The 22,151-nt window shown below is 39.9% G+C and overlaps 1 protein-coding gene across 1 annotated transcript in view; it reads right to left on the bottom strand.

Annotated features, from left to right (window-relative positions):
* LOC111671920 (voltage-dependent calcium channel subunit alpha-2/delta-1-like) overlaps positions 1 to 22,151 on the bottom strand; it is an 87,706-nt gene that overhangs the window by 12,081 nt on the left and 53,474 nt on the right. The window contains exons 11-34 of the mRNA XM_023429167.2: positions 18,665 to 18,823; positions 18,031 to 18,135; positions 17,858 to 17,936; positions 17,408 to 17,457; positions 17,146 to 17,235; positions 16,431 to 16,493; positions 15,656 to 15,739; positions 15,466 to 15,540; positions 14,797 to 14,868; positions 14,599 to 14,670; positions 14,441 to 14,502; positions 13,953 to 14,029; positions 9,959 to 10,019; positions 9,695 to 9,801; positions 7,691 to 7,775; positions 7,544 to 7,606; positions 6,535 to 6,650; positions 6,373 to 6,444; positions 5,880 to 5,947; positions 5,744 to 5,782; positions 5,571 to 5,642; positions 2,229 to 2,378; positions 1,063 to 1,115; positions 496 to 551 (exon numbers count right to left, since the gene is read on the bottom strand). Coding sequence (XP_023284935.1) covers positions 496 to 551; positions 1,063 to 1,115; positions 2,229 to 2,378; positions 5,571 to 5,642; positions 5,744 to 5,782; positions 5,880 to 5,947; positions 6,373 to 6,444; positions 6,535 to 6,650; positions 7,544 to 7,606; positions 7,691 to 7,775; positions 9,695 to 9,801; positions 9,959 to 10,019; positions 13,953 to 14,029; positions 14,441 to 14,502; positions 14,599 to 14,670; positions 14,797 to 14,868; positions 15,466 to 15,540; positions 15,656 to 15,739; positions 16,431 to 16,493; positions 17,146 to 17,235; positions 17,408 to 17,457; positions 17,858 to 17,936; positions 18,031 to 18,135; positions 18,665 to 18,823 — 1,930 coding nt within the window. The remainder of the gene's footprint in view (positions 1 to 495; positions 552 to 1,062; positions 1,116 to 2,228; positions 2,379 to 5,570; positions 5,643 to 5,743; positions 5,783 to 5,879; positions 5,948 to 6,372; positions 6,445 to 6,534; positions 6,651 to 7,543; positions 7,607 to 7,690; positions 7,776 to 9,694; positions 9,802 to 9,958; positions 10,020 to 13,952; positions 14,030 to 14,440; positions 14,503 to 14,598; positions 14,671 to 14,796; positions 14,869 to 15,465; positions 15,541 to 15,655; positions 15,740 to 16,430; positions 16,494 to 17,145; positions 17,236 to 17,407; positions 17,458 to 17,857; positions 17,937 to 18,030; positions 18,136 to 18,664; positions 18,824 to 22,151) is intronic.

Genomic DNA, 22,151 nt, shown 5'->3' with positions numbered 1-22,151 from the left:
CAGCTGACTGTCTCACTCCTACTGTACATCCAGATGCACAGGAGCATATTGGATTTCCATTTTGCAGCCTCTTCAGACTCTATGGTGCTTAAGCCTGGCTCTTACTGAGTTGCTCCTCCTGCTCCACTGAAAGGCTGGTTGACTACAATTTTCTAATTTATTCTTGACGATATCTCTGCAGATAGTTTTGGTTTTGTCTGGGTTTTGAGAGAATTCAGGTGAAAAGGTGCTTTAACAAGTGACCGTTCTCCCATTTGCCCACATGAATTCCTCTCAAGATGATTCAGTGATCAAGTGTATTTATTGTGACTCACTATGTTTTCTTGGTGTGTGGTGAACCATGTGTTGAATACCTTTTAAAGCCTTGTAACTAAAGTAAGTAACTAAAATTGAACATCTATTACCATTTCATTTCTGTAATAAAGCCACTTCTGTGTTGTGATGTGCTGCAAAAAAAAAAAAAAGCAATGTAAAATCTTTTCTCTGGGTTCTCACCTGCATCCAGGAAATTGGGGAATGTGATGCTGACCAGTATCTGTTGCAGTATTGACCTAAGAGCAAAAAACAAACCCCAAGGATGACAAGAAGTCTGGATTCATGGAACATAACTTGGAGTAAATCATCTGTATAACTGCTAATGCGAATCAAAACTTCACAACATGCTGAAGTCCACACAGTATTTCATTAAAATGTCTTATTGTATGCTATGACTTAACTCTAAATGTGGCTACATTGTTTGTGTGTGACCAGAAAATCCATTTTATTGGACATATTGTAAAACAAGCTGTTAATGACATCAGGACATAGAGACAGAGCATAAATCAAGAGAAGATTTTGCGGAATGTTGACTGTCTTGGGAATAATTCAACTATTAAACAGATGCTATACATCCATCCTGGAGGAGCAAATCCTTGCCTGCTTTCCATTAGGATCTGAAGTTAAGCAATTACATTTCTGGTTTTATACTGTGTCATTTTGTTATTAATCATTTGAAAGAAAAAATGGGATGACACTAATGCCAACCATATTGGAAAAGGTTAAGAAAAGAAAAAAAAGACTCACCAGGCTGCAGCTGTCGCCCACCATCCTAAATTCAAAATATCTGCTATTGTGGGCTGAGAGGGACAAACAACATGAAAATGAATCATAAGAGGACAAAATTACGTCTATAATGAAATGTATAACAAATGATTTTAAGCTGGTTGATCCAACTTGAACATCCTGCTTGTGTTTACAGTGGCGGCAGACCATTCAGTTTTGCCAGGCACAAAGACCAAAGGTCCAGCCGGAGATTTTATTTTCCTCTCTCTCAGAGGAAATTAGAGCACAAATCCTCCTCAACAGATGCGAGCATAAATATGTAAACAAAGAGCCAGTGAGAAAACAAAGTAGCACACGGTTTAAATAAAAGGCCCGACATGTTGCTTTGATTAAGCTTAGCATGCGAGGGCCTTGTTTAGGTCAATCAGCGCTGCTTTCTCTTCAGTTGACGGTGTGTTGAGTCATCAAGGAGTCTTAACTAACCGTGTTAGAGGCATCACTGGTTGTTGACAGCTGCTTTGATCAGAAGGTACGTGAAAGCTTTCATCTCACCTTGGCCACTCAAGCATGTTGTCCACATTTATGGTCCGAGATGGGAAATTATGTGGAAATTTGCCTGATAGTGAGGGGGATTTTTTTTTGCCCAACTCTAACCCTTAACCCTTTCTTCTGTATCAGCTTATTACCTCTACCTAGTGTTACCAGTAAATGTATACCCCTCAGGATCCAAGACGAATTCATCAGTTCTGGAGTAATATCTGCCGACAATCTGCATCATTTCACTGCAAGTTGTGTGTTTCGTAAGTGATGAAAAACAGTGCCCCTTACTACATCACTTGTGTGTGTTAGCCAAGCACGCCAGACCACCTAATCCTGTTACTGTTACTGCAACTCTCGCTCTAACACTTTCAGCATACCCTCTGCTTCCCTTCTCATCTGCTCTACACAGATTTATGGGTCCCCGGTGAGTGACGGTTTGTGTGTTTGCATGGGTGTGTGAGGAAGCAGTTATTAGTAAAAATGGCTGCATGTGTACTTGCATCTGTCTGTATGCTCATGCAGGGAAATGAGTAAACGTATGGATATCAAAATGTGCGAACATGTAAGTGTGGGGTGTGCACATATGGGGTGCTTAAGTGTGTGTGTGGTAGGTTGTGTGTGTATAATCTCTGGCTTATGTAACTCACCACATAGACGGATCGCAGGCCTGCAGCCGCCTTGCTCTCTCTCTTGGGGTCGCAGAGCGACTGGTAGTCGAAGGTCTGCTTAAAGGTGAACAGGGAGTCGTTCAGGCTTCTCATGAGGGCAGGGTCGATAAGACCAAAGAAGCGTCCGATCTAATGGTAGGAGGGAGAATGTAGAAAGAAGTAGAAAATGTAAAAAGAAAGGCTACAGGCAAAAAATTAACTGCTTGGCCTCCCTTTCAGAAAATATTTTAAAGACGGCCAAAAGCACTGAAACCTTTAGTTTCCGTCTGCAAAAATGCTCACAAGCTGCTAAAAGTGATTTGATGTCCACTAAACTTTAACACAGAGGAGTAAAACTTTATAAGTTGACCCACGATGAAAGTAGAAACTAACTATATATCCATCGTTTTTTCAGTCAAATACAGGCAAGGATCCCTACACAGATAACCATACAAGACTTCATTAAAAAACAGTCCCTTTTAAAACACACACTAATGTACACCAACCCTTCATCCATTAGTACACCTGACGACCAGCGTGTGACCTCACAACTTCATAGGGGAAACCATTTCAGTAACAAGGGTCCACTGAGAAATGTTTGAACCTTTAAAATGCACATTGTGTCAGTGACTGAGGATTTCCTCAATATTTCTCATTTACAGAGTGCTTAAACATTTTTATACTTTGGGCTCGCAGTAGTTAAATCTATGTAAAACACATGCATGAAAAAGCCAAGAATGTGTAAACATGTGCAGAAAATGTTCACAGTAAATTTATAGACACACACACACAGTAAATATCCCTCAAACCAGGATGATGGACTTCACTTTAATCTGATTAACACAGTCCACCAGGCAACTATAAATTTCTACTTAGAGGAAGTAGTTTGTCTCGGCATCTCAGAGGTGTGACATGACCGTGTGCACGGGAGTGTTTAAGTACTTGTGTATCCAAAAGGGATTATGTAAAATTAGTAGTATTCCTCTATGTGTGTTTGTGCTGAGAGATGTGGAGCTGTGCATGTTCTTGAATATGTCTGTGTGTGTGTGTGCATGAGGAAATACAAACTATCCCTTTCCATACACTTTGTAAGGTCAGCGTTAACAAGCCCTCCTCCACATATCCATTCCTCTTCAGTCCAACAGCCAAAGAATGTATAAATCTTCCAATCTATAAGGTAGAGGAAGCCTTCTCCCCTTCCCCTTTGCAATAACACAAATAATGAAGTAACAGTCACAACCCTGTTGGCTGCAGACTCCCTGAGGGATGTGGAGAAAGAAAAGGAACGAGCCGGAGAGAGAAAGACATAAAGAGGGAGAGAAAGCGAGAAGCTTACAGAGGGAGAGCAACTTCGCTCCTGTAAGAAATATGATTGAGGGCACACGGCCTTTTCCAAACAAGGCCTCAGGTCCCTGGGTTTTAGTGCTGCTGCCAAACTTCAGAGGGCGACTGATTTATCCAGCGCACACCCAGCCCTGATTAGGAAGGGGCCGAGGCCGCATGAAAAAACATTTACTCAGACGACAGCAGGGGCCCGCTCTTAGCGTTTAGGATAGGGCAACAAGGAGTGGGATGAAATGAGCGTGCTTACTGTATACTGTATGTGTTTGCACACGTATCCGGCAGTGAAAAGATCATTCAATCGTGTTTAAGAGGCTTCATTAGTTTATTTTTTGTTAAGGTTGATCACAGTGAAGTATTGCTTCAAGTTTGAACATTAAAGGACGAAGTGGGTCTCATTTAGAATATGAAGAATTTAAAGTTGGTTTCAGGGCAGTAATCCAAACTGTATAAGCGCCACATGATCAGTAAGGTGAGTGCTTCATACTGAACAAAGTGTGACATTTTATTTTCAGTAGTTTGAGGAAGAACAAGATTTTTAAGTCGGGTCAACAACCAAAGTTTGACTCACTTTCACACTCACTTTCAATTGCATTTCATGTACGGGCTTTGCTCAGTTGTGATCATGGTCACATGACAACAGGTGGTCATATATAGGCTTGACCCCTCCCAGTCTGAGAAGTGATAACAACTGGCAACCTTCATCTGCTGATGAAGACTGTGAGATGCGGATGAAAGCTCTCAAAAAAGCTAGTGAGTAAACCTTGAGTTCATTTTTTTCCTGTCAAAAACATTTTATCTATGTTATATCCCACAATATTTACACAGAATAATTCAATAATTCAAAATGTCCTAAAATATGAATCTGTGAACCACTGAATGCTCTCGTGGAACATCTTTCTATGAATTATAGAGATAATTAATCCCTAATGTCAAAATCTCTAGAAAATGACCATGTCTGCTCTCCTCTAAATAATCTATCTAACTTTCTAATGAGGCAACCTTTGTAAAGAAGTTGCAAAAATCATCTTGTTAATAGTTAATAAACCATTGACTTATGCTTATAGATCCATATGAGTCATCAATGACAGCATCTTTTGGGTTGCCAGGTTGTGTGAAAAATTGAACACTAATTTTTAGAAACGGGCTGCCGATGATTTGAACCAAAATCTATCCTAAAGGAGTTTTTTTAAATCGAAAACAACTGGACTAGGCTATTTGTCTGGGAAGACGTTTCCCCTCTCATCCAAGAGGCTTCATCAGTTCGTGTACGCATCTGACCAGGCTAGGACTGGTCCTACTTTCTGGTGTGGAGACCCAGGTATTTAACCTCTTGTGGGCGTTCACAAGGATGATGATGTCACTGGTTCCCTTTTGTGCTCCAAGTGTCAACGACAGTCGTTTGCATGACTGTTGTTGGTGGAAAATTGGTTTCGACTTCGTTAGTGCTCTATTGTGTTATAACGACAGTCGTTGGAGTCACTCGCCACTTGTGAACAGTTGTTATTCTTGGAGGCTAGATTGTTGAGTCTCCTGGGAGACCTGGACAAATGAGAATATACACAGGCTCAACCAAAATCTATATATCAAAAACGTGTTGACACTAACAACTTCAGACTTGATATCCTTTATTAATTACTTATTAAGATTTATAACTGCTGACCTGATGGAGTATTAGAAAGTGAGAGACTCACAAGCATAATAATGGATAATCCAACAATGGCACTGTGTTATTAACCAATTGAAAGGATTTACATCAGGCAATGGATTACCTAACATTCGTCCATATTTATTACTTTAACCTGCTTTATAAACCCTAAGTTAATTATTTATTTGATTGATAGTGCTAAACCTATTAACCCTTTCTGAAAGGTGTTTCGTTAGAAAATCGTACTGAAATGTAATGTGCACTAGTTATGTTTTATAAATTTTTCTGACAACGTAGAATCACATCATCTTGAGATATAGTTTTGTGAATGAGAGTAAAATGCAGTGGCCTACCTGATCGTTATATTTATCTCGATTGGACATCATTAGGAAGCCCCCGTCATCCAGAATGACACAGTCTACGTACTGGAATCACATAGAGACGATTAAACCGCTGTTGCATTCTCATGATTCTTATCCATAAATAACAGCTGAAAACGTAAAAGATGTTCAATTAAACCTCTTACCTCATCTTCTCTCTGACAGCCACAGATTTCATCATTGCACTGGAAACACAGTAGAGCGGATAGAGTGATGAAAACCACAGTCTGGATCAAACGTGTGTCCATGTACATACGTGTCGTGCAGACAGAATATACTCACATTCACCCTCTGTGTGGTGTTGATGAATCTCGCCATCCAGTCACTTTTGTCCAACAACACGCCGACCACTGGGATAAAACACAAAAGCCAGACATCCTAGATCATGTTGGACCTCTATGTCAACTTTACTCTCTGAACTTCGAAAATGCAAACTTGGCCGAGGATCAGAGGAGACTAGACAACCTGATGTGTGGTTTGTGTGTGTTTGTGTGCATGTGTCAGAGGGAGGGGGGAAACAGACAAACGAGGAGTAGCAGACTTGTGTGTCAGAACAAACAGAGGCATGAATAGGTTTACAGCTATAGGGTTGCAAGTGTGTGTGTGTGTATTTATGTGTAAGTGGCAGAGTGAGCGATTCAACTTGAGAAATGACAAGTATAAATGTGAAAATACACTCCCCTCTTTCTCTTTGTGTGTGTGTGTGTGTGTGTGTGTGTGTGTGTGTGTGTGAGAGAGAGAGAGAGAGAAAGTGTGTGTGTGTGTGTCCCCTCACCAGCTGGTTTAAGTATGATACCATCAATATTGAGGTTTACTGCTCTGCTCACTAGGACTGAGTCATCACTTGCTGCAAGAAGGACAACGGAATCCCAGTATATAATGTGAGTTTACATAAATAAAACAAACATACAGACTCAATATGGTGGCTGTTACTCACTGTTCTCTTTTTTGGGGTAGGGTGTTGGGGTGAAGATGTACAGATCATTGTCTAAACTTCTCTTATAGAAACTTGACTCATACGTCTCTGCTTCTTCTTTCCAGTACAGTCCAGCACTGTCAAATGCATTTATACAAAACAACACACATACACACACAAATGATACAATTATCAGCCCATTTTCTGGGAAACCATAACACATCTTACTGTGGATACCTTTACCAACTACAGACCCATTCCCATCACCTTGTTTTTTCACTCATACTTGAGACATGTTGCAGTCAAACCATATCGGGGCCCCTGAGCAAGTTAACAACCTGCTGCTAATTTTGGTCTCCCCCATGAATGAACTGTGACATTACTTTGAATCCATTTGCAACTATATTTCAGTGGTGCAGGTCATTTTTATATGGGAACACATTCATTTACAAGAATGTCATCTCTGATTGTACCACAGGGATCTATATTGGGTCCTATGTGCTTTCCATATACAAACTTCCACTTGGCCATATCTGTTGTGAATATGATGCTGAAGTACATTTTTCTGCAGATTATATAGGCTAGATACTTACATCTTCACCTCTCAAGATGTTCCTGGTAAATGGTCTGAAATTGAACATTGCTTGTAAGCTGTTAGTGCAGGCCTAACTTCATGCTTTTAACTGCAAATATAAAAATCTTACATCTTGTTGCTCCCAAGGTTAATTCGTCATTGCTGCCAAATGCTCCCTTGACATCTACAATATCTATTAAAACTCAAAAACTTCTCTTAAACCTGTGATCTTTTATTCCTGCCATACTTTAAAAATCATAACCTATACCCCTGTGACCCAGACACCAACAAACAGCAGTTGATGGATGGATAAATGTTTAAAATTTCACATTCCTTGTGTAAGATGCATATTTCTTGGCAGACCACATCATTATTCCTACTATTTTGGGATTATCTACTATCTACTCCTTCCCATGGTCCTAAATCAACCCCCCTGTCCAATCATTTGACACGTACCTCTTGGGGTAGACCCGTGTGATTCCCCCATCAGTGGCAACAAATCTAGCCATGACACCAAACCTAATGAGCAGATAAGATAAAGCTATAAACCACATTTGACATCAATGTTGCTGAATCATGAAAAATATTCGGTGCTTCACTTACTGCAACTCGTTTTGTTTCCAAAGCTTAATTAGATCCGAGGTGATGCCAGCATCTAGGAGCAACCGGTTCACCAGCTCCACATTACCTTCACAGCAAAAACAGTATCACTGTCAATCACTTTCAACTTGTTATCTTTCAGAAGCATTTGTGTTTCTGCTGACTGAGGGAGTGTTTAAATGCTTGGTCTTTGATCAGTCAGACATCAGCACTCAAAAGTCTCTCATCTTTGTAAGATGACTATTAGCCTGAAAGGTCTGATAAACATCCGCTAGAAAATATAATACAACAGAGAACAAAATAGTAATGTAATAATCTGAGAAAAAAAGAGAGGGAAGGAAAGGTAACAAAAAAACCATTTACATCACATTTTAGGCATCCGTAATGAATTTCAAATATATTTTCAAATGGGAATAAGCTTCAGTTGATCAATGGCGAAATTTTCAGGCCCTGAAAGGTCCAAATATGAGCAAACAGAGCAAAAAAAGAACCAATCATTTTTTTTCCTTTTTAAAAAGAAGGCAAGGCTGTGAAGAAAAGGTTATATCTCAGAACTGTCCTGTGAAACAAAACAGAAACAGACACAGTCTAACAATGAAACTGAAGCAATGAAATATGCATTTAATTTCGCAAAAAAAAAAAAAAAAAAATTACATAAATGTGCCTGATGCTGCCAAGGTGTAGATGGTGGGTTGATATAGGTGTAACAAATTATTTCCTGAGATATCCGACAAGACCACATGACAAACATAACAGGCGATAAAAGCCGCTCGCCCATTTTTTGGGCCGTGTCCGCCTCTTTGAACCCTCTGACGACCCGCTTCAGTCCATTAACATCGAGGCTCGTCGATACGCCCCCACCACCTCCTCCAACCTTTATGACACACCACACACATCAGAGAAAACAGCTGGTGTAACACTTTATTTCCCCCCTACCCCACCTTCCCTCCTTGTTCAATGGTTTTCATTAGGGATCCTTTATTGAAGGCAGCCCAGGAATTCCTAATGTACTTCAACTTCTTCGCCACTGCAGTGGCTTAACCAAGTAAAGCGTGTAACGATACTCGAGCTGCCAATAGTCCACATGGGCCATACTCCTCTCTTTCTCCCTCGGCGCTCCCTATGGACTCCATTAAACTAGCAGGTAATAATGGTGAAAGAAATATTTCAATTGGGTGAAAAGTTTTATTGGATTGATCATGTGGAGATGTTTGAAGTGAGTTCTTAAATGCAAACCATCAAATTATACTGTAGGACACAATAAAGGAGCACTTTAATAAATATCTCAGGACCTTTTGTTTCACTCAATAGGCAAAAAAAGTGATGCATATCAATGAGCGAATGCAAGAAATGGCAAGGATGTTAATGCGTTGGTCAGATGTTTGGGAGAAGGTCAACTGGGCCCTGATTTGTGTTTTATTGCTCCGCTCGCGCTCTTGGCTTGACGTGTCCTGCTCTTTCTCACAAACACACAGTAATTGGATGAGGTCGAGCGGCTGTAGGTGGGGTGTGGAAGGAATATTACTGGTGAATATTGTGTGTGCGCGCGAGCACGGGTGTGTCACATCTAAGCCGACGTCCCTCACACATGTGCACTCAGGCGTGTGATGGTCAGACTTTTAGAGTTAGCATCAAATGGGTAACACGAACTCAGGGGTTCCACATTACAAAGCTTTGCCTGGTCATGCACACCAAACCATCCAGCCAGACCTGTATTTCACTGGAAAGAGAGACCTCTGGGAATAGGTTTCGGTTGGCGCTCCTCCATTAAATGTTCAATGCACACCCAAATGCCAGGCCAGATGGCTGAGATTCATTCACATATTCATACTATAGCAAATACTGTGAGTCTTAGCAGCTCTTTGAGATGTAAATAGGAGTCTATAGTGAGAATGAGGTCCAAGTGTGCTGTAGAGTACATGAAGATCCAGTATTTGATTCTCAAGGAAAATGTCACAGCTGATGGCAGCAGGAGTATGTAAGGTGGAAAGAGGTTTTGATACTCACACATGGGGTTGTTTGGAGTCTTTGTGTCAATGTAATTGTTGAACTCCATGAGGAACTCAGTGTTGTTCTTATTCTTGTCAGGTGGCTTCAAGTCCTTACAGTACACCCTGTGGGAAACGAAAGAAATTTAAAGTGAACTAATGTAAGAACCACATGGATTGAAATTTGCCATCGTCATGTCACATGTAAAAAAAAAAAAACAAACAAAAATCTTTTTCAAATCGTTTGAAAAATGTAATCCGAATAAACCACATGCCATCTCACCTCGGTGCGATAAATGTATAGCCATATTCATCAAACTTGTCTGCGAGCAGGCTTTCAGAAACTGGTGAAAGGTACAAAGTATTATGAGTTTCCCTCTCACACAGGTCAATATTAGACAGTCAATATTAAGCTGAGAGAATCATTGTAAACAGATGAGACTTGCTCCACCTGTTGAATATTGAACAGTGCACCAGTAAAAGAAAACTCCTACAGGGACCAAAACCTGAAATGAGATTTCATCTCTAGGCAGGACTGAGCAAAAACAATATCAGCGCTATTGCTCCATATATTCAACATTTCCACATCCCTCCTTAAAACAACAACAAAAAAGATATTTAGATAAATTGCAAGGTAGCTTTATAAAGCGAGGGGTTGGTACTCAAAAAGACAAAATAAATAAAATAAAAACCAAACTCATAAAAATGGACTAACTGAAGCTAAAGTCGTGGAGAGTTTTACACCGCATAGAAATAGAACTTGGTCTTGAACAAATCAGGTAAAAATAAGAAGAACCAGAATAGACTTGGCCAGACATGCTGGGTAAAGGACCGACAAGGCTCAAGAACAGGAGGGAGATGAAATAAAGTAAAAAAATACTTGCCATTTTTCCCTGGAGTGGAAAAAATCCCAGCAGAGAGAAAGTGAGCGAACAAGAGAATCAATCCCCAGGGAGGTTAAAGACGAGAGGGAAAAGAAAGGGAAAAAAAGACAGGGTAAAACCACAAGGGTCAAAGGTGACACAATATTTTATTCACAGAGCGAGTCCTGAATAGAAATATTGCATTCCAAACAAAAGGTTTTAGGCCTTTGGATGTAAATGGAGACAGTGCTGATGGAGAACACAAAGAGAGGCTTAAAATGTGGTCAGAAGTGTTTAAAGTGATGATTTAGATGTGTTCTTAGCATTAGTATTAGCATTCTTTTGGTGATACAGTAAATCCCTGGACTTACTGCACTTCACTGATGTATTTGCATCAGAATGAGCCGAGGAATATTAACCACAGCTCATAACCTTCACGTTCCTTTAACATTCTCCAAAGCGCACTGCGTCGACAGTTGATTATACAGTACAGCAAAATTTCTCATGACGACATGGGCTACTCCTTGTCCTCTTTGGTGTTCACGATTGGGAAATAATTGCCCCCATGTGGTTTTCCTTTGATATTCGGTCACCACTTACTAATCCAACAAAGTATCTAGTAATGATGGATAGCAGGGAGATTTGGGGAGTGACGACTGCATATATTTCCTGCAGTCTTGCACGCCTTTTTACACCGATGATGACATTCCTGCAAGTTATGTGAATATTTTGAGTCAGTAAAATATCCACGACATGCAGCTTCAATCCATCCAAAATGATGGATTTCAACATGAATCAATCTCACACAGAAACATGCAAGACAAGAACTCGCGATGACTTAACAAATGCATGACAAATAGAAAATGGGAATTGGGACATGATATGTTTTCTAATTGACATTTATATTTTCTGTCTGAAGAAGTATAAAACAGACATGAGTCAAGCTACAGTTTCAGATAAACCACAGAGCTTAACAATGTTCTGTGAAGATTTCAGCTTCAATGGCCACAGACAAGATGAAAATGATGACAAAGCACACAGAAGGACAAGCAGAGGAGATGAAAGTTAGTGTCTTAAGAAGGATCCTGTCTTTCATTAGGAGTTATTTAACAAGGCTGTAAAACTCAAAGTGAGTCAAAAAAAAGAAGAGAAAACTAAAGAAAACAAAGAAAAGCATCGACTCATGTTTTGGGTGCAGACTCACAGCTTTCTCCTTTATGGCTTCACCTTTAAATAATGCAAACATCCTGTCCTCTGTTGTTCCTGCTACAGTGGGTTAGTGCCAAAACCACATCTGAGGGCCACTGGAACAGGTGGGGGTTAAATACATACATGCGCACACAGACATACACACGCCGTCTGCAACGCGCTGTGTGGGCACGCATTGCATGCGAAGCGATGCTTCAGAGAGCAGACGCCGGCTTGATTCAGTGCAACAGAATTGTCATTATTTATCAGAAGCCATCAAAGGAAGAAAATCAGATAATGAGAACAAAATGCCTCAGTGTTTGTGAGTCTAACACCACATTTGATGAACCAAGTTAGAGGTGAAGTTACATCCAAAGTCTGACGGTGGTGTGAGAGTAAGAAGACGACACGGGTTAAGAGGTAAAGCACAGGAGGAGAATACTTGCCCAAAAATGCTGCAGGGGGTCCAACACACCAGGAATGGTCAAGAGTTGAGGAGGGCAGGAGAACAGGAGGAGGGAGGAGGAAAAACAGATGAGGAGAGGAAACGGGGAATTGGAAAAGAGAACACGAAAGGAAAGAAGGTTGCTTAATTCAACTTGAAGTTGAAGTAAGGAGCCAAAGGAAGATACGAGGGGTATTTTCAGTAAATTAGGGTGGCATGAGTGTGCATGTGTATGTATTAATTAATTAATGTGTGGACAAAAAACTGTCAATACAGCCACATTGTGGGAACTTGAAAAATGATTGTAGCTTCATGTTGAAGTTTGGTTTACACAGTGTAGTTATGGTTATGAATAGAGTGAGTTTCCAGAGAATTCATGTAAATAAATAAAATGTCCTCTTTGGAAGCAAAAAACAAATAAGAGTGGGTGTTTTACTCAAAGAAACACACTGAAATGTCACTTTGATTTTGCATGAAAGTGTGTACATAACCACACTGATGGGTTCACATGTTTTAACCAATTTGTTTCTGTTACACTTCACTGCTCTTACTTTACAGTATTTTAGAGGCATATATTGAGTTTTAGATTTCACTCAATTAATTTCACTCGCAGGGATTTGACACTTGCTTGAGATTCATGACACATTTTGTTACCTTTAGTAAATCTACTTATTTACTCTGCTGTTAGTGTGTTCAAGGACACTCTTTTAATGTTTAGATCCAGCTGTGAAACAAAACCTCAGCTGCAGGAACAACTTTGAGAGTGCCACCAAATATAGTTTTCACCCTGCTCACAAATGCACTTAATGAAACTACTGCAATGTTCACTGTGATGGATAACCAGGTCAGGAAAGCTTCAAGCCCCTGCCGACTGATTTTTACAGCATTCTGATATAAAGAGCAGTCGATGGCTGCTTATAAGGTGGGAAATTAGTCTGAAAACGTATAATTTGCTACAAAAAGTAGTTGGTATTAATGTAAAGTTTATGTAATAAATGGAAAACTTTAAGCAACTGTGCATCCACTAATTGACAAATGTCCTATGAAGCCCTGTTTCGGCTACAGAGTGCAGATGGACAGACAGACCTTAACCAGGGATGGCTCCATCTTAACTGCACTGAAAACACACACACACTATAAAACTGTCCTTTGAGTAACACTATGAGTCAATGACATCTTTTACTAGTGGGAACAGACAGGGCTCAACAGAGACATGAGACGACAGCGCTACACATATGGAGCCTCTGATCCAGCGTATCCATTCGGTAGGCCAGAGCATGAACACACACACACACACACAGATTCCCACTTGTAGACACACACACACACACACACACACACACACACACACACACACACGGAATGAGGCACTTAGCTCTAAATGAATTGATGAGTACTGTATGTGTGAAAGGGGACACTGGAGCCGCTTGTCCCGCTGTCTGGCGACAAAAACTTATAACGGCACCACAACTGAGGGTGTGTGTTACCATAGCGACAAAAGAGTCGAGGGCATGCAGGGGTGGTGTAGATATAAGTGGGTGTGTATGTGCATGTGTGTGTGCGTGTGTGTGTGTGGGGTGCTGTGAATGATGGATAGGAACCATAAGCTGAGGCACAGGCATTTCTCAGCCTTACATGGAGAGCAGTCACTGGACAGCGTTAGCAGTCACTCTCCACCCAGCACTATTTATCTACCGACTTTAGAAGTGGAAGGGAAATGGTAAAGAGTGGAAAAACTAAGAATGGCACAAGAGGCTGAACTGATTTAAGGTGGAACTTACATTTTGCCTGGGTGATTGTGTCACCGATTGTGGCCCGAATGTAGTGCATACTGTACTGAGGAAGGACCAGGGCCAGGCTGAGAGAGGAGAGACACACACACAGAAATCTCATAGCAATATCTATTTTTATTTTTAGTGCTGAACTTTCCATGCTATGTACACTACGACTTTTAAGCTTCTGTTCTGCTTCTACTTTGTGATTTTGTTTCACTGCATTTTTGAACAAAGTAAGCATTTCATTGTCTGAGAATGTATCTGCAGGCACTCTATCTTGTTCAACCAAACATTTCAAATGCAAGAACACCTAATGAAATCATTGCACACACCCCCGCCCCCGACTCTCAAGAAAATGATTTTATGCAATTATGAGGAAGATTTAGCATTAAGTGTGCCAGTGCAAAGCATCTGGAATTCCTGTTTCTGGACTTAGTTTGGTAAAAAAGCACTTTACAAATCACTTCAGGACATATTCAAAATATGATATTTACCTGTAATCTGTCCCCTTTACTGGTGCATACGTGTACACCCTCTGACCTTGGTCAATGTAGCGCTTTGAAGGCAACAGTTTGGTCAGTAAACATGTACATTTATAAGCAGATGTACTAATTACTGACATGAACTAATTAACCATGCAATATAAAATTACCTCATCTTGGGATTTCACCAGTGTATTTATTGTGTAATTTCCTTTTCCTGCGTCGATCATTTTTTTTCGCATCTGTTGACGGATTTAAAAATTTTTTTTTAAGAATAATTAATCATACTATCATGAGAAATTACAGCACTATTGATTCTGACATGAGCTCATAGAATCATAGAAGTTAGATTAACTGATTTTCCAAACCTCCACTTTGATCTCATTCTCTATCTCTGCATCCAGGAAGTCCAGCGTTACAGGTTCATGAAACTTGGCAGTCTACATGGAAATGCAAGCAATTAGTCAGTACTATAATATATCATTTGACTACAAAGGAGAAAAATAAGCAACGAACAGCAGTTCCTGATCGTCTGTTTTCAAAAACAGAAATTTTGCAACCTTGAAGAGGGAACAAATTATAGACTAAACTGTTAACTCTTGACTTTTGAATGTTGTGATCATCTGTGATCAATGTGTGTGTAATTTACAAGAAGAGTGGATATCTAAAAGGTCAATGGGAAACATGTTGCAATGTTTCAACAAACATCCTGGAGCCATATGATCGAATTATTTGTAAAAAACAAAACAAAAAACAAACAAAAAAAAAAACAAAAAAAACAAAAACAAAAAAAAAAAACAGGAACTGAAATGTCAGCCAAGTGAAACACACTGATGTTTGAATTGTCATATTTGATCAAGGTGCATTTTGTAACATGTAACAGTGGGCTGCTAAAACTCCTGTAGGCTGAATTAACGTGCACCTAATGTGTTTTAGCAAAGTAGTGAGAAACTTTGGAGCGACAAAAGTGACAGAACGGTCCCTGGAAAAAGATAATGTCTGGCTGTTCTAAATCATACGTGAGACATTTGGCCTACCAGAGGCTGGAGGTTAGGGTGAAGCAGCACATAACCGTTGGGGTCAATGGCAAAGTAGTAACCATTTGGTCCAAACTACAGGAAAGAGGAAATAAAGAAGGAGATATCTGTGAAAGGAAGGAACCCAGGTACAAAATATGACATCTACTGTAGACTGTGCACAAGTTCATTTATGTGGTCTGGCTCTTACAGTAAACCGAGGTGTGAGTCTCTTGATATCTTCCAGGGAAACATCAATAGCCATAACCCCCAAGATGAGCTGGTTTTGCGATTTCTGAGAGAAAACATAAGAAAAAGAGAGAAAGAAAGAGTCAGTGTAAGACCCATGTATGAGTCCTGTTGTTCTTTCTGGATGAGTCAAGTCCCTCTGTGCATTCTGAATGATTTCAAGGAAATGGAGTGCAACAGAAATCTGGTCAGTCTCATTCCCAAAAGGCTTACAGGCCGCCATGACTCACTGACAAGGCATTTCCAGCCTCGTTTTCAGTCATAATGGAGGTAAACCCCGAACCCTTCGAGGTAGACATGTAAACTCATCTTGAAGCACTTAGCTACTGGATCATTTGTCTTTCTGATCTGCAGGTTTGATCTCATTTTGATTTCTGCTGCATGACATCCTAGATTCTCTTCCTGTGGAGGCACGTGGGAGAGTTTTGAGGGACCTCAGCGTCAACAGAGGATATAAGGAAGAGCCACAAGAAAGCAGAGGATAAAAGTAAAGGATGAGACGATAAATGGGAGTATTCAATATGTATGTTTATTTTTTGGTGTAGTACTCATTATGGTGTGTCATGAAACTGCGGACTTCAACGAACAGTCAATTTAATAAGTAAGTCAACTGTAAACAAGATGGATGTTTATATTCTGGGGAAAGGAACATAAAAGAGGTGCAATTTACAACAGCTATGTCAATAAAATAATTTAGTAAATTAGGATCTACATAAAATGAGAATACAAAAGCCAACCTTTGAGCCTGTGTTGGTCTTGTTGAAGACGGGCAGAGTTCCAGTGATCACCAGGCCAAGCTCCTGGAAGATCAAACACACAACAAATTGAAAATACATTAAGTATTTAAGTAGTTCAGTCATGTCAGATTTATTTCCCATGGCCTAAATTCACAGAGGACTTACTTAGGCTGTACGTTATCTTATTTTGTGCGATTTACTGTGAGTATCACCGAGAGCTACAGCTTGGACATAAGAAGCTTCCCTTAACAAAAGGCAGAGACATTTCTGGTGCTGATGGGGTCAGTACAGTCACAACAGTTGACAGCATCTTATCAGTAAACTGAGTGCAATATGCAAACCATTTGGCTCAGTTTACCAGTCTGCGTTCTTATCTACACTCTTGCCTAAAAGTAAATCTTGACAGAAGCTTAAGCGCCACAAAAAAATGGATCCACGCAGCCTTTATGAAATGACGTTAATCTGTCCTTTCACAAACAACACTGGAGAGTTGAAGTTGAGTTTACCAGGATGGCGAACAGCAAATGTTTGCCATGACTGAACGAGAAATTCTTCATCTGACAGAAAACAGATTTCATCTAGTTCTTGCGAAGCTCTACATGTGACTACAAATCCCATGTTCACAACTGCCCCCTCCCCCCCACACTCACACACACACTTGTCTCAAAGTTGCCTCTTTCTTCACTTAAACTTGTGTGAAATGCATATAACATACCAGTGCATCCAAATAGACGTTTGTCCACTGAACCTGCTTGGCCTTTTTGTCAGCCTTAACCATAGGCCTGCCCAAAACATCCAGGTACTCCTTCAAAAAAAAAAAAAAAAAAAAAAAGTTTTATTTTTCAACCTGCACAGCAGCCATTCAACCACAAGAGGGCGTACTACACATCTGGTTAAGTGAGCCAGCGAGAACGACAAGCACAGTAGCAGGGATACATGGTTTAAATGAATATGTCCTTTTGAGTGAATGTGTTTACCTGAGTGTTGAGTCTAATGGCACCTATAGATGGGATCTCATAGTAATAGCCTGAGACAGAGAAATAAGTTTATTTTAAGAACCGCTCAAATGAACTCAAATAACCAGATAAGAAGACCTGATTATAAACATATTGAGCAAGAGGCCAGTATTCAAGTGTCGTCTGAAAGCTAACAATATGTTATTTTGGTAAGAATAACCTGACTTAATGCAGTTGCACTAAAAAGCAAACCCTTCCCACCTCTCACTTGACTAAAGGCCGACTAAAACAAACTGAGAATTTAAAGGGCCACTGTGTAGCAGTCTTAGCCCATTTAGTAAAGACCTGTCAACCATAAAAAATAACGTGTTATAAAATATGTTTCACCTCAGCCTACAGAAGAACACACACATACACAAGAGATTTGGGAATGTGTCATAAGAATAGCGGAGCTGTAATGCCACCTCGTACCCTTATTAGCACAGGCCATCCACTGTATTGGTTCCTTGTCGTAGTTGTGTTGACCTACTGAAAATGTGAAGATGCGCACCTGTGAGGGGCAGAAAACGGGGAAGAAAAATGAATATGATGAAAAGCAAAGACTCCTGCAGTCTCCTCTGTGAACATTGTGTTTACAGTCCTACCGCTTGCTTTGGGTTATATTTTTCAAAGATCTCCTCTGCCCTTTCCTCTCCTCCGTCAGTGAAGAGCATGATAATCTTGTTACAGTTAGCCCTTGACACATTCATCTGGGGGACACACAGGGATACAGATCTGTTTAACTAATGAAAGTGAATAACGACACAATCTTTTTGTTACAGGGACATGCTGAAGAAGTGGTTGCTAAAAGAATCCAAGGCTAACATAAGCAGATGGCAAGGGAAGCATGAGATCTTGCTGTGGTACAAAAAAAAAAACCCAAAAAACTGCAATGTCCGAAAGAACCAGAAGAGGTCGACACATACTCACTCTTCATGGGAACACCACTGGGACTGAGTTGTCAGTGTGTCCAATGTTCCATCATTATTTTCATAATTGAATGAAAATGATAAATTAAATGAACAGAAGTGTTAAGTAGATTTCAGTTAAGAAGTGTCGCACTGCATATTTCAGGGGACAACAGATTGACAGCGACGTCCTCTACATCACCCCCCCCCCCATCCACAAACGACAGACACACACACACACACACACACACACTCTCCTACGTCCCTTATGTTGGCCAGACACAGATACCACAGAAATATTCCACCACGCTCTCCTACGCTGACACCTTACCTGTGCGAGCTGCTCGAAGGCCAGCTCGAAGCCGCCTTTGTAGTTGGTGATACCCTTAGCAAGGATGTTCTCTACGGCTTCTTTCAGAATCTTCTTGTTGCGGACGTTGGCCTGCACCAGGTTCTTAAAGCAGGCTGCATGTGTGGCCTTTTCATTGAACTGGAGGGAAAAGGGAAGGAGGGATGATGGGAAGTGGTGGGAAGGCACTTGCACATATTTTCAGTTAAATATGTGACCTGTTTTCCCTTCGTTGCAGAGTCATGCAGTGTCCCTTAAACATATAGGATGTACTTTAAATAAGATATGTTAAGAGAGATTAAATGATTCCATTATAAAAAGAAAATAAGTATTGACAAATGTTATAAAAGAAATAGAATCTTTCACTTCTTGGCCTTGTAAAAATTTGTCATGTGTGAAATGAAATCAGTTTTAATCAAATCTGCACAGACCGAAGGGATCTATAGGAGCAGAAGGAAGGATTGGCAGGAGAGCAGGTAGGGATGTGAAAACAGTGGCATAAGGAGGTAAAAAACAAAACAAAACAAAAAAAAAGCTTGATTATGATGAGATTATGCCAAAGAGACAGATATTAGTGTAACTACATTTACAAAGCTCTACATGTTAAGTGTGTTTAGATTAATATTAGTGAATAGTTGCAGTGGAGGAACAGATGGAACCCAATCCATTCATGTGCACACACACACATATAAATAAACATACACACACACACACACACACACACACACACACACACACACACACACACACACACACACACACACACACACACACACACACCCCATCTATGGAGGACTGGGATGTGGCTCATTAATACCTAACATCTGTTTTGGACATGACTGTACCCCTCCAATTATCATCATGTTCAAAACACACACACAAAACACACACTCTTAGACATGTGCACACACAAGACATGCAAGACACCCCTCTTGTTTATATAGAAATGTACCTGAAAAACTTTGCACTGTCTACAGTACATTGACGCAGGCAGCTAAAAATGGAAGTCATATTGAGCTGACTGACAGTATACACGAACCTTTAAAAGATAATCACCACTTTTAAGAGAATTGTCAAAGCAATAGTGAGTGTTTATGGGCGCATCAGTCATAAAATAAAAGCAAATTTTTTTAACTAGTTCAAGAAGAAATATTTCAGAGATCACTGCAACATATGCCAAGCAGAGTAAAGAGATCAAACTGGTGAATTGTGCCTGAAGAGAAAAATGTATGTTGTGAGATTCATACAAAAACCCGGATCTCGAAGGAAAAGACTAAATCTAACAGAACTTGTTCCCAAGAGCTATTTTTCTCCATCTACTTGGGTTTATTTTTTCACAATGCCAAAGGATGCTGTAGCTCACAATGTGTCTTTCCAACTATTCAACATGTTGGCGCAAATTTCAGGGCAAATAGCTGCCAAGACGTTCGCCCTCAAAACAGAAGCACGCCTCCACACACACTGATATAAACCACAGTGAAGCCCAGAACTTCATCTAACTCATAATACACATCTTAAAATATCACAGACATGGCAATAAAAGCTCAGCAGAGCAGCATTCTGTATGTGGGCATGTACTATATATATACATGTTGTTGTAATTGTCATAACAATAACAACACTTTAAACATCTTTGCAAACACAGATATGTATCCAAACTCAAAGTTTGCAAATAAATTATATTGAATGTGCAGAACAGGCCAACTGAAGACCCTAAAATTTCCAAAAATATGAGTTTGTCTACAAACAAGCTTGTTATTAAATAAATATAAACTGTCAATGATGAATGAAAAATACAGATTTAAATGATCAGTTTTTCTATGAAATGAGATGTAGCAGTTTTCTTAAAAGAAAAAATTGCTCTCAAACTCAATAAATGCTTATGAACTCAAGACAACTACCTTAACTCAAGCAACGGTCTTAGAATAAAGACTCCATTTTCTTTAAATCAGTACCAAATAACAGACTTTTCCCCCAAGGAGCTTCCTAGAAATCAACCCAACCCAAGTTTTATAATGTATACAAGTTCTGGTAATGACAGTTATCCACTGTTGAATTGCGGAGATTCTTGTTAGTTTCTCTGGTTAATGCTATGCGTGTTTGTGAGTGAGACACCGCGGTGTAGTCACAGCAACATACTGGCACTGAGAAAGGATTTTTCAAATGTATAGACTCCAACTGAAATACAAATATGGGAAATATGGGAAAACAGTGCAACTCTAAAAACTAAAAAAAAAACTAATAAGTCAGAAATGTAAGAACAGCTACACACACGCACATCAGAGCTGTGAGCAGACCCAGTCGCTTTAATTACAGTTTTATTATGAAAGGCTGTAATAGACTGTACCTTCAAAAAGCTTCAAAATGCTCCTGGACGGTCTACAAACTGAGTCGGATGCCATCAATATACTTATTACACTGCTGCCTGGTTTCATTAACTTCAAAAGCCCTTTCACTTAGCTGATTTGAAAGCTCCAAACAAAAACATAAACCACTGCTTTATTAAGGGAAGTGAAAGAAAATGTAATTAATGGTTCATTTGGAAAGAAGACTGAAAATGTAATTTATATTTCCCCCCATTAGGAGAGAGTGGAAGAAGGACAAAGAGGAAGCAAATAAGGATCAAGGAGATTTTAGAAACATCCAAGTACATAATGTACTCGGTGCCAAAAATGCTAATTCTGGTTTGTGACATTTCGCTTTTACGTGTGGAGCCCACAACGAGATAAAATGAACAGAAAGCAAGACAGTGAAAACGGAAAAATACGGTTAGACAGCAAGACAGGAGCTTAAAGAAATAGTTTGAAATTCTGGGAAACATTTGCTTTCTTGTCAAGAGTTAGCTAAGAAGATTGACACCACTCTTGTACGGTTAGCTTAGCTTAGCTTAGCTTAACCCAAAGACTGAAAAAGGGGGGGAAACAGCTAGCCTGGCTCTGCCCAAGCATATCTTACTACTGTACCTGCACCTCTAAAGCTTGTTAACATGTTATTATACTGGTTTTAATCTTCTCATCTAACTCTCGAACCAGAAAGCGAGTTAGTATATTTTACCTTTTTGTTTTAAGTCTTTCTTTTCATATATATTGGAGGCTGACTTCAGCATTTGGTGGACAAGGTGAGACACAAATATTCACAATAAAATATCATAAACACATCAAGTCTTATTGGGATTTCAATCTTTATTTATCAGGCACTTTGACATGTCCTGCTCTGGCGTGTCTGCCTTCCTCCTCACAGCATGTCATTGTTTTCAGTTATTGGCCAAATGACTCGTCCTTTTAACAGCTATGTGGTTCAATCACGGTGTCCTTGTGTTCTTGTTTAATTGTATTTATCAGAGAAAATGACAAATGTGACAAAGTAAGAGGGCGAAATGACATTTTGTTAGCAGTCACCTCTTTTTCATTACTTTCAATGTGCCCTTGTCCAGTCAGATAAAAACAGTGGCGAACCTTCTCCTGTTACA

This window comes from Seriola lalandi, unplaced genomic scaffold (assembly GCF_002814215.2).
Source record: "Seriola lalandi dorsalis isolate HSWRI2012SDOR001 ecotype SW California unplaced genomic scaffold, Sedor1 jcf7180002054889, whole genome shotgun sequence".
NCBI lineage: Eukaryota > Metazoa > Chordata > Actinopteri > Carangiformes > Carangidae > Seriola > Seriola lalandi.
Note: the sequence above shows the minus strand (reverse complement) of the source record. Positions and strands in the feature narration are given on the sequence as shown.